This window comes from Microtus oregoni, unplaced genomic scaffold (assembly GCF_018167655.1).
Source record: "Microtus oregoni isolate MIOR12 unplaced genomic scaffold, Mior012 000020F_ref0000438, whole genome shotgun sequence".
Classification (NCBI taxonomy): Eukaryota; Metazoa; Chordata; class Mammalia; order Rodentia; family Cricetidae; genus Microtus; species Microtus oregoni.
In genome coordinates, this window is record NW_024543079.1 from 21,271,405 (window position 1) to 21,283,364 (window position 11,960).

General features: G+C 54.8%; 1 protein-coding gene across 3 annotated transcripts; it reads left to right on the forward strand.

Moving 5' to 3' along the window:
- Nucleotides 1-278: 278 nt before the first annotated feature.
- Nucleotides 279-11,716, forward strand: Nkx2-2 (NK2 homeobox 2). Of its 3 annotated transcripts, none has more exons than XM_041670649.1 (4): nt 279-339; nt 8,650-9,344; nt 10,276-10,587; nt 10,730-11,716. In XM_041670649.1, exons 2-4 carry the CDS (start codon nt 9,086-9,088, stop codon nt 11,083-11,085), a joined length of 927 nt encoding a protein of 308 aa, XP_041526583.1. In that variant the 5' UTR covers nt 279-339; nt 8,650-9,085; the 3' UTR covers nt 11,086-11,716. The 3 variants fall into 3 exon arrangements, with proteins under 3 accessions (XP_041526583.1, XP_041526582.1, XP_041526584.1); XM_041670648.1 differs by lacking the exon at nt 279-339 and adding an exon at nt 1,146-1,178; XM_041670650.1 differs by lacking the exon at nt 279-339 and adding an exon at nt 1,146-1,178 and having other exon boundaries at nt 10,276-10,937.
- The last annotated feature ends 244 nt before the right edge of the window (nt 11,717-11,960 follow it).

The window sequence follows — 11,960 nt, forward strand, 5'->3', positions numbered from 1 at the left end:
TCCCAAGCAGGCCATGTGGCCGCTGAAAGAGCCATCGAAGCCCAAGTGTGTTTGCGCTCATACCCAATTTATTACAGCTGAACATATGGCCAATATTTTGACTCACGTCAGTCGGGCTAGGAAAACAAACAGAGCGCTGCGCGGGGGAGCGGCCCCTCCGCTGAGGCTGCGACGGCCGCGGGCCCGGAGCGGGCGGGTGAACACTGCTGGAGCCCTAGCTCAGAGCCGGGAGGAGGGCGCTCGCTACAGCCCGCAATTCCAGGCTCCCCTGCCTCAGGCCGGGAGTTCCCGAGGCCGTGATCGCATGCTAGTCGGGACCGCACCGCCGCCGCGCCCCAGGTGAGCCTCCTGCTCGCGCGTGTCCCGCATGCATGCTCCCGGGGGCTCCGGGAGTAGCGGTCCAGCGGCAACCGGGCGACCGACGAGGCCTGGCGCCCCCTCCCGCTGCTAGGACCGACTGTCTGTTCTTCTGTGCTGACTGGTGCAGAAGTCTCAGCTCGAAACGCGACAATGTCCCGAGCAGGGACCTCGCTGCGCCTCCGGGACCAAGCTTGTCTGTGTTCGGTTTGGGGCTCCCCTAACAGCCCGGTGACCCATTCGTCCATCTCTGGACTCGCGGCGTAGCTCTGTCCCAGGGTCACAACGTCGGGAAGCAGCAGGTGGGCAGGCCCAAGCATCTTACGTCCTCCCAGGACTTGGCTGGTCACCCGGGAAAGGAGGCTTTCTGGAAGGGACAGCCTCCTCCTCCAGTCCATCTGTCGTTGGGAAAAGTTTTACCTGCCACAGAAGCCAGGTGTTCCTGCGACCGCACCTGATAGCACGTGGGGCTGCCCTGAGAGGTGGGAGTAGCTGGGCTGGTGCGGAGGACCCCCAGAGTCGTGGGCAGGAGCGGCGCCCACAGCCAACCACCCCTCCCAAGCCGAGCCTGGCAGATCCTCGGGCCCCGCCCGGGAGGCCTGCGGTGGGGGGAAGGGCGCAGCGGGAGGGGGCGTCCCGGTAGGTGGAGGACTAGATAAAGGCGCGCGTTGAAACGCCACGGTGCTGTCCCCACAGCGCGGGGAGTGGGAGGCGGAGCGGGCGCCTTTAGCGCCTCGCCAGCCTCCTTCCCACCCCTGGGGCTCTCCGACTTTGCTGGCTGCTGTAAGGAAGGACGCGCCGCGGGCCCCCACCTTTGCGGGGTGAGTCTTTCCCGTCGGCGCCGCTGGTGACTCGCGATTGAGGGTGGTAAGCAGAGGCCAGAATCCCAAGGAATTTGGAGATGGCGCCTAGTGAGAAAGGCGGGTTCCTTCTGGGGCGGAACCCGCATACGAGTGGGGCCGGGAGCCGCCAGGAGATAGAGGATGAGAGGCAAAATCGGAGTCAAGAACCCACAGGGCTGGGGATTGGAGCTGTGGAGATGGTGGTCGCTGGGGAGACGAAGAAAACCTGCAGTTTGAGACATTAGTGTCTCCTGGGCCTCACCGGGCGCTGGACAGTTCTCGTTTGTGACAGTAGAGATCGCCAGAGGATCAGAAATGAACCTTGGTGAGGCCTATTAAAGTCAGGGTCTCTGCTGGGAGACCCCTCCAACTGATTCTGCCATGCCCTTTCCCTCCCCAGCACGCAGATGCACAAACAGGCCTTTCTAAGCCTCTCGCGCCTTCTCCACTTTGGTGGCACTTGGGATGGAGAGGGGACGTTGCTTCCTGGGAAACCTCTGGTGCCCAGATTGGAGGATTGAGACACAGAATCCCAGTCGCCCCTTTCTGTGTCAGTGCTGGAGGCCCCCGCGGGTGCGTGTCTATCTTTCCGTGCACTTAGCTCCGACTGAGAGCGTGCATTCCTCTCGCATGGGTGACTACGTTGCCCATCAGCCCGCCTGGTCTGGCTTGAAGTGCTGAATGCTAACGGGTTCTGAGAAGCAGCTTGGTTCCCAAAGTCTGGGGTAATGATTCTGTCACGTGTTAAGGAGTAAATTCAGATAAGGAACTGCTTTCAGCGCCTTGCCTCCTTGAGAAACCCGAATCTCCCTCACCGGAATCGCCTTTATCAAGGGAAGGTCGGGCTTGGCTGGAAGAACGGTCCTGAAGGCAACAGTGATGACGCGTAATCTCATTGTACCATATTTAATCATTAGAGCTGTGCTAACGAATAAAGCAAAGGAGTTCGCCCGCGGGGACGTGTCTTTGGTTTCCGAATAAGCGATGATAATGGGTTCGCTGGAACAAGGCTCCTTTGGCCCGAGGGGGGCTTAAAGCTACATTTTAAATTTTGTAGTCTGCCCGGAGCCACATTTCGTGTTCAATTTAACATCCATGAAAGTTAAACGGCTTTTCTCGCCTCTTAGTTTATTGGATGCATTTTCAAAGATCTCATTAAAGTGCATTTATCAAAGTCCTAACATATACCCTCGAGGTCTTATGCCCACACAATGAGGCCGGTTAATAAGAGAAATCCCAATTTCTATGACAATTTACATACTAGGGAGTTACTCTCTCTTTGGTGGGGGTAGATAATTGGTAAAGTGTTGTATATTTTGCCTCGAAAAAGAAAAAAAAGGGCCTGCCTCTCTTAGCTATCTTTCTCCTGCAACCACATTTACCTTCTTGGAAACCCCAGGCTGTAGGTCTCGTGATTAGTTTTCACCATTTTCCTCCGGTTGTCCGCCCCTGGGGGGAGGGGGTTGGGAGGAGCTCAGCTTTTCCTACAGCGTAATTGGACCTCAGTGCCAGGGCTTGGAAAACTTACTGAGCCCACCTTCTGGTTGACTTAGGGGAACTCTGGATGGCTCCCTTCATCCTTCCTTTCCTGCTGTTAAGGGGTTAATGCCAAGATATGTGCCAAAGAAAAGAAGAAAGGAGAAACACTCACCTTAGCTTGAACCCAAAGTAGACTCTTTCTTTCAGCTAACCCCCAGGTTCTGGCCCACCTGCTTTGTAATTAGTGGGACAGGTTCTTCCCCGCTAGAGGTCTGGCCTCCCTAAAGAGCTCCAGTCAGCACTCTCTACTGACCCCCCAGGCGGCACATGGACCCAGTGACCTCAACCGTTTCCTTGCCCCAGGGGCAAAGGTGGAGGCTAACCAACAGAAGCTGGAACTTACTTTCTGTGAGCACCCGCCACGTTTTCCGGGTTGGGAAAAGGAGCTGAGTGGTACTCCTGGACCACAAGGCCAGGATTTCTTTCACGTGGGATAGAGAAGCTGACACCCGACTTCCTCTAACCCCCAGCTCTCCCCAAACTGCCCAGGGGCCTGTTTTGACCCGAAGTGTTTTTTTTGTAAAAGATGATCTTTATCACCTCTCAGAATCAGAATGGGACCCATTTTCCACTCGTGGTTATTTCAAGTGGGTACCAGTCTCTTCCTCCAACCCGAGATAAATAAACCTTGCTCCTCCCGACAAAACCTTTGTGTGGGCGCCGTTAATCCTCACTGGAGCAGGAAGGTGCGCCGCTTTGTTTCAGGAGTGAAAGAAGACAAACGCTTGCACCTTGGCACTAACCAGACAATAAACTAATCCACTTGAAGGCTGTTATCTGAGATGGGATGTGCAAGGCCTGAGAGCTCAGCCACACACTCTACCAGCAAGGGAGAGTCTTCAAAGAAGAAAAGAAGAAAATAATAATAATAAAAGAATTGAAGTCAAACAACTCAGTGTTTCCAAATAAAGGGAAAAGACCTTGTAATTCTACTGATTGAAAGTGCTTTGTAGGTGGAGAGGACGAGGGGTGCCCTAGGATCGCTGAAGCTTTGGGCTCCTCAAGGTCACCTGCCCCCTTTGGGTCCAAACACCTAAGATTCCCATCCCGGCCCCCAGCCCCCAGCCCCGACCCTGAGACTTCATCTACCCTTATTTCCTCCTGGAGAACTCACCAACCCAACAAGCTTTCACCAGCTGAAAGGGGGAGACGCGGACTCAGAAGTCCCAGTTGGCCCTTTAAGCCCAGCCCTGATGTGGTCGGGGTGGGCTTGGTAGAATGTCATGCAAGGATGTCTACCTCGTTCATAGAGACGCGGAAGAGGCTCCGGGCCAAGCTCCGAACCCTCTCTTCAGACTTCCCTAAGCTGTCTTTCCTCTTTGACGCTGGAGTTTAGAACCCACCCCCTCCCCAACAGGGGGCGTAAAGCCACCGCGTGGAAGTGAGAAAGGTGCAGAAAGCTGGTCTCAGGTGGGTGGCCCCTTCTCCAGAGCACAGAAAAAGGCAGTCGTGTTTGAGCTACCTGGAAAGTAAACAGGTAAACACCGGGCGACTTAGAGGGCCACTTGTCCTGGAGTGGGGCCACTTAGCCTGTGTACATTCTCCTCCCCTGCTGGGCCCCCAGTGATTGTTCAGTTCGGTGGTTGTGCTCTCCAGCCGCCTGAGCCGGTGCTTCGTCCCGCACCCCGCTCGCCAGCATCCCAAGGAAGATTCTCCTCTAGCTTCCTTGGAGAGCGGGCTCCCTCCCTCCCCCGCCCCGTCACTCGCTGGTAACTCACCGAGAGCTTCTTCTAAGGGTTAGAAGATAAAGACCAGGGGCTACTGGAGGAGGCCTCCAACTGTCTGGTTAACCCCAGGAGGTGTATATGTTGTTCTACCGAAGAGATGCCAAGCGCCAAACAGGTCTCTAGCCCGGGGCACTCTCGGTGTAGAAAATTTCAGTGCCTACTTCAACTTCCTCCCTAAGTTTACAACAGCAGAAGGCCCATTACAGAGACTCCGGGGCTGCCATACTACTGCAGCTGAGCCCAAACACAAGCTTGACGGCCCCCAAACATAGTCCTCTCCTGGACTCAAGACAGAGCCTGGAAAGAGTTTACTAAAGAATTCCTCGTGGGCAGGTCCTTGCGAGTAGAAACTGATACCAGCACAAGCAGGCACTCCTAGGTCTTGAACTGGTAGGGTCAGGGTGGCCCGGACATTGATAGCAGATGCTTTTGAGGGGTAGGAAGCATGCAACTGGGTCCTCTTAACCTGCTGGATGTGTGGGATTTCGCCAGGAAGATGATTCTCTGGGAGGCCTTTTGGGGTGTTCTTAGAATACAGTTGCTTGTTTAATTTGGTTAAAAGAAATGCCTTTGCTTCTGACCCGTCCATTCTTTTGACCCCAAGCCCAGCCGACGAAGTCTAAACGGTGCTGGAGCTTGATCTGGGCGGGAGACCTGTCCCCGACCTCCAGCTGCGCTGGTGCGGGCCTCCCCAAGTCCGCTGGCTGCTCCTGGGGGACTTGCATTTTATGATCTTCTTCTAACAAGCCCAGTTTCTCCCCCTCAATTAAGAGCATCCCAGCGGGCTTCCTTCGTCTTTTCAATTGCAAATGTTAACGCTTTGGAAGCAGGTGAGGAAACCCCAGGGGCCAAGAAGGGGTGAGGAACAGTACTCCCGAGGTCCGCTAGGAGAGAACTGAACCCGCAAGTCTTTCTGCTCTGAGTCACCGCGAAGGAAAGGCATGAGCTTCTTCGGCCCTCTAGCTGCCGGGTACTCCCAGACCTGCAAAAACCGTTTTAAGGGGTGAGAGCGGAGCTGGGGTAAAGCCCTGAGTTGGCAGGGGAAGGTCAGGCCCTCAAGATACTCCTGAAAAGGAGCCTGTGGGCCAAGCTGCCTTCTGGTTGCCTTTAGTTGAGACCCAAGAGTAGGTCTTGATGAACATACTGGCAGCCAAGGCCTCTGTGAACTTGAGTGAATTGGGACTATGGGGTGTCGGTCTCAAAGCACCCAAGCCAGCACTCCCTCCCCACCATTAATTCCCAGGATGCTCTTAGAAAAACAAACAGTACTCTAGTGCATTTTGCAGGGAAGGGGGCATAGTCAATAGCACTGATTACTTCCCAGAAGAAAGAAAGGCCCACTATGCCTAGGGAAAGCGAGAGAGCAAAGTTAGGAACTGTAGAGAACCATGTGACTCTAAGACCCAGGGAATGGGTAGACTCTGGGTGGCTCCCAGGCGAACACCCACACTAAAGACTTAAAGTGACTCTGAGATTGGTGTGACAAGGGACATTTTTGCTAAAGGACCCCCTTTCCACCCAGTCCAAGCATTGGCCTAGTCCAACCAAGCTGTACTCTGGCCCCACCTCCCACGCCTGTGGAGGTTCCCTGGTCTCCAAGAAAGTCCCCTCTTCTAAGACAGAAAAGTAAGAGGAGGAACAAAGGAAGAGGTATTTTTTTCCTGCAATGTTTGAGTTGAGAAACTATTTCTCCCAGTATTTATTTAGCCACTGAGTAACAACAGTGTAGCAAGCCCGCCCTGCCCCTGGATCCAAATTGGGTTCTTCCCGGTTTCTGGAAAGCTGACTTTTTCCTCCCACACCGCCAGGCAGTGACTAGCCCCAGTCTGAAAGGAGGGGGGGAAGGCAACAGGCAGGAAAGCTGAGAATGAAGCTGGAAAAGGAGAAGGGAGGGGGGAGAGAGAGACAGAAAGTAATAAGTTTGAGGAACACGTTTCAAACCAGATACTAATTCTTGCAAGGGGAAAAAAAGAGGAAGAAAGGAGAAAAGAAAAACTAGGCGAAAGAGGGATGGGGAACGTCGACATGAAGGGGTTTCCTTAATATTGTGGACGGATTCAGAAATGAATGAAGAGATAGTCCATTGAAAAGGGTTGAATGCCATGACAACTAGGGACAACCTTAGATTTATTCCAAACAGTTAGGACACATTGAAAGAGAGCGTCAATCATGTATTATTTCGCCACTGAAATAAATGCAAAAACCGGGCCTGGACAAAGGCTTCCAACGGGAGCGGGACATTTGTCTACATTTCGCTCATTGTCCGCAGCTTAGCAATCGGTTTGTATTTGTGTTTGCCCGGGTCCGACCACCCAGGACGCGCCGACGTGGGGCTCGCTCCAACCTGGGCCATTGTCACCCACGTCACATACTGGGGGCGAGGCAACAAGAGCTGCAGAAAGCCGCTGAGCAGCTAGGAAGAGGCGCTGTCGCAAGGGTCTGGAAACCCGGGGGTGGTGGGGGGCGCCGCCGCAGTCCAAGCAGCTGTGTGCTTGGAGGATTCGGCTCCCGAGCACCCCGCTTTCCCTGGGTTAAGGCATTCCAAGCAGGGACAGTTGGAAAGAAAAGACCCAAGCCCCAAGCCTGTTCTTCTCTGGCTCCCCACCCCCAACTGCAGGCCTAACCCACTCCCCCGAGGCTAGGTGGGGTGGACAAACAGCAGGTAGCAAACTTTCTCCCCAGCCTCACATCTCCTAAACTTAAATTGGATGCAAGGTGCGTGAGATAATAGCCCTTTCCTTCCCGGCTCAGAAAAATTCAATTCCCAGGTTTGAAAAAGGTTGTTGGAAAGTTCACACTAACCTCATGCCAGCTGGGAGCCTGGAGTGTGCCCTATCAGCACACACCCCGAGGACAGCAAAAACTGGAGAAAGTAAAGGATTTGCAAGGAAAAAACTCAAGTGAAATCGCAGTAACAACCTCCTATCGGTAGCTTTCTGGGTCCTCACCCGGATTGGAGGCGCGCGCGCACACACACACACACACACACACACACACAAACACATATATACCACACACACACACAAACACATATATACCACACAAACACACACACACACACACACACACACACTCCCGCCTCTCCTCCCGCCGCTCCACCTTTAGCTGAAGACTGGCATAGTAGAGGGCCAGAGAGGCAAGGATCATAAAAGGTAAAAAGGGACAGAGGCCCTCAGTTCTCCCCTCCACCGGTGAAAATAAGCCTGAGGCTCTGGGGCATCTGGGGCGCAGGTCCGAACCCGGCCACAGACAGAGACGCAGGCCCCCGCCCCTCTCTTCCTTGGACCGCCCGCGGAGCAGAAAGTGAGCGGCCGGTCCTCCTCTGCAGCAAGGAAAGGGGGGGGGGGTGTAAATGGGTCTTTAGCAAATAAAGGGCCATCGGAGAGGGGTGGGTTCTTCAGTGATGATTCTGGCAGGTCCAAGCCTAGTCCTCTCCTGGGTGTCCAGCTCTTTCGCGGTTAACTAGAATCAATTACTTGACTTGTCATTTCTAGTACTCATCCTTAAGCTTCAACCAAAATATTGACCTAGGAGGCTTACAGAAGTTGGGCTCTTGCCATTTGAACCGGATCTTGTTTAGGGAACCACCAGCGATGGGATGGAGAGATTTCAGTGGCTCAGCCTTCACCCCTCCCCCTTTTCCAAAGGCGCCACAAATCGCCAATTTTCTGGCTAGCTGGGGCCGGGGTGGGGGGTGCGCGCGGGGTGTGGGGAGGTAGGAACCGGTGAATGTTAAAGAGGATTCTTTTTTTCCCCTCCTCCTTCTTTCTGTTTTGTTTTCTTTCTCACCCCAGTGGCCCCTTCCCCCCCCTCCCCGCCTTAAGATGCAATTTGTTAAAACGGCCCTTTCAAGTGTGTGGACTCGAGAACGACGAGGTGGCCCTTTGTATGTAAATACTGAGGGAGGAAAAAAGCTCTCCCCATCTTTGCAATTAATTGACACGTTATACCTCTCATCTTGCTCTAGAGGGCCGTTGGCTGGGAGCGCAGAGCTCCCCAAAACCCACAATTTCACATCTGCAAATACTGTCTTCATCCACTTGACTCCCAAGACCCGCCCACACGTGGCCAACCTTTGCGTTTTTAATGTCTCTTCCCCCCACCCTTTTTTTTTCACCCCTCTCTCGCTCCCTCGATCCCCCTCCCTCCCACCCTTCCTCTTTCTCCCCCTCCCCCCTCCCCAGGTTCGTGAGTGGAGCCCAGCCTTATATGGACTGATCGCTCGGGCAATGGCCCATTTTTTCCTCGCCACCAGCCGCCACCGCGCGCGGAGCGGCCGCCAGAGCCCGAGCTGACGGCACCTTGGCACCTCTCCTGGAGTTACAAACTGAGGCCGCGCGGCGCTGGGCGCGCAGGCCGCCAGTCACTGCGTACATTTCCGCGTGCTTTCTGAGAAGAGAGGAGGCGCAGGGTGGGCTTTATTATTTTTCCCTCTTCCCTTTTCCCACAGTGTCCTCCTCTCATTTTAAATAATAATTATCCCAATAATTAAAACCCATCCCCCATCCCTCCCCCCTTTCCTTCCCTTAACCCCCCTCCCCGCCCGCCCGGGCTGGGGAGCGCCAGGAATTGACCAAGTGAAGCAACAACTTTGCTGCATAAATTGCGGGGTCCGGAACCATGTCGCTGACCAACACAAAGACGGGGTTTTCAGTCAAGGACATCTTGGACCTTCCGGACACCAACGATGAGGAAGGCTCTGTGGCCGAAGGGCCGGAGGAGGAAAGCGAAGGGCCGGAGCCCGCCAAGAGGACCGGGCCGCTGGGGCAGGGCGCCCTGGACGCTGTGCAGAGCCTTCCCCTAAAGAGCCCTTTCTACGACAGCAACGACAACCCCTACACTCGCTGGCTGGCCAGCACCGAGGGCCTCCAGTACTCCCGTAAGTAGCGAAACTTGGCCGCAAGGGCTCTAGAGGGCTGCCTCCATTGCTGAGGCAGCAGGCAGGGTGGACGCAGGGAGTTAAGGGGAAGAAGCCATTTAAGATCCAAGTTCCCATCCTGGATCCAAAAGATTCTGAAACATTTGTTTAGTATGCCCTTTTACCTCCTCAGTAGTCATCCTTCCCAGTCCCTGCAAAATATTTGATGTCATACTTTTTTCCACGTGAGACATTAAAGCAGAGGACACAGATGCTTCCTAAGGGCTGGTTAGAGATGTCAACCGGACTGATGGCTCTGGCAGGAGTCCCCTGGACTCAGTTGACCCAGAGGGTTTGACTTAGCTCCCCTGAACCAGCCAGGGGTCAGGGTCTGGCTAGTGGTAGAGGATGGAGGAGGCTTCTGGTTTAAGTAGCTCATCCTGCCCTGCATGATTGTAAAGAAACTGTGTGGTGCACGGGGCGGCAAGTGTGTGTGTGTGTGTGTGTGTGTGTGTGTGTCCAGAAAGCCGGAAAGCAAAAGCCCCCCAAACCTGCTTTACCCCGCCAAGCCATCAATGCCGGGATTGTGAGGTTTTCCTTTTAAAAATCTGCCCACGTCTCTCCAGAGAGGAAACGGTTTAAGGGGGCCGGAGCCCTTAACCCTCAACGATAGATCGTCCACACTCTACCCCGCACTAAATTCTTCTCATAGTGTATGAACCCCTAGACACTTGAACCTCAGAGCCCCCACTGCGCAGACTCTCCTGTAGCGGACCCCGACGGCTTCCTCAGGCGCTGAGCCGGGCGGGGATTACCGTAAAAGCCGTGGGTCCGGCTGTCCAGGGCCACAGGCCCACAGAAGATCCCTGGGGCTCCGGGTGGCCCAGGTGGCACTCGGCCTCCAGGCCCCTGATGCGCTTCTCCCCCCCCCCCCCCCCCCCATCCCACCCAGTGCACGGGCTGGCGGCCAGCGCTCCCCCCCAAGACTCCAGCTCCAAGTCCCCAGAGCCCTCGGCTGACGAGTCACCGGACAATGACAAGGAGACCCCGGGCAGCGGGGGGGACGCAGGCAAGAAGCGGAAGCGCCGAGTTCTCTTCTCCAAAGCACAGACCTACGAGCTGGAGCGGCGCTTCCGGCAGCAGCGGTACCTGTCAGCGCCCGAGCGCGAGCACCTGGCCAGCCTCATCCGCCTCACGCCCACGCAGGTTAAGATCTGGTTCCAGAACCATCGCTACAAGATGAAGCGTGCCCGGGCCGAGAAAGGTATGGAGGTGACACCCCTGCCCTCGCCGCGCCGCGTGGCCGTGCCCGTCTTGGTCAGGGACGGCAAACCGTGCCACGCGCTCAAAGCTCAGGACCTGGCAGCCGCCACCTTCCAGGCTGGCATCCCCTTTTCCGCCTACAGCGCGCAGTCGCTGCAGCACATGCAGTACAACGCCCAGTACAGCTCGGCCAGCACCCCCCAGTACCCGACAGCACACCCCCTGGTCCAGGCCCAGCAGTGGACTTGGTGAGCGCCGACCCTCCAGGACTCGAGGCCGTAGGCCCTGGCCCCACCCCAACCGCGGCGGTGGCGAGGAGGACTCGATCCTTACCACGGTTGTTGTTATTATTATTATAATTATTATTATTATAGCGTTGAGTCGACGCTCGGCTCAGTTGAGGAGGCACCGGGAGGTTGCCTGTGTCTCCTCAGAGTGGCAGATTCCATCTCCTGACTCTGCCCCATCCCTCCCTCCTTTGAACCTTTGGAGAGGATAGAACTCTTAAGTCGTGTTTACAGAATGTTTGCGCAGCTTCGCTTCTTTGCCTCTCTCTCTGAGGGGACCAAACTATCCCAACGTTAACGTCGTCACTTGAAAAGAGAAAGGACAAGCCCCATCCCCCGCACTGCTTTCGTGAATTTTGTAAAATATGTTTGTGTGAGTAGCGATATTGTCAGCCTCCTTAAGCAAGTGGAGAACACTTTAAAATATAGAGGATTTCTTTTTTTATATAAGAAAATGCACACTATTTATGGCCATGTACACGTTCCGACAGCTGGTGGCAGATTTCGCTCTTCGTTGTAAATATCGCTGGTGATCTTTGCCAGATGACCTCCCGGATGGGCCTGTATCCCCATCAGGTCTTACTCTCCTTGTCCTTTGTTTTGGATGGGTTATGTTTGAGTTGCCTCCGTTTTTCTTTTTTCTTTTTGTTTTTAATTTGTTCAGTGCAAACATTTTTCAACTATAAAAAGGAAAACCTGTGTAGGCGAGACATCCCCCGGCCCCATTTTCCGGATCCTGAGCCCTGGAGCTTGAAACTCAGAAGCTTCGAGTGGTTCCCCAAGAGCGCCGGGCGCTAAAAGCTTTCAATTTTTTTAAATAAGAATTTTAATAAAAATCCTGTGTTAAAAAAAAAAAAGCAAGCCCAGTTCTCCGATTTGTTTGACTTTATCTCCCTGCCTGCCGGGAGCGGGTAGCATTAAGTCTGGAGCTTGGACCGGCTGTGTTCTGAGCTGGTACTGGTTTCCTCTCCCAGCCCAGGGACTGGGGGCGGATACCCAGGCCATGGAGGATCGCCCGAGATAGGCCTCTTCCGGACAGACTGGGACAGTCAGTGCAGGACCGGGTCAGCTTGGCCTTCAGCCTGCT

Excerpts from the sequence above, each read along its gene's own strand:
- Nkx2-2 (XM_041670649.1), top strand. The coding sequence starts at position 9,086 with ATGTCGCTGACCAACACAAAGACGGGGTTTTCAGTCAAGGACATCTTG. Across the intron at positions 9,345-10,275 it reads CGAGGGCCTCCAGTACTCCC|TGCACGGGCTGGCGGCCAGC; the intron begins GTAAGTAGCGAA and ends CATCCCACCCAG. Across the intron at positions 10,588-10,729 it reads GCGTGCCCGGGCCGAGAAAG|CGCGCAGTCGCTGCAGCACA; the intron begins GTATGGAGGTGA and ends TTCCGCCTACAG.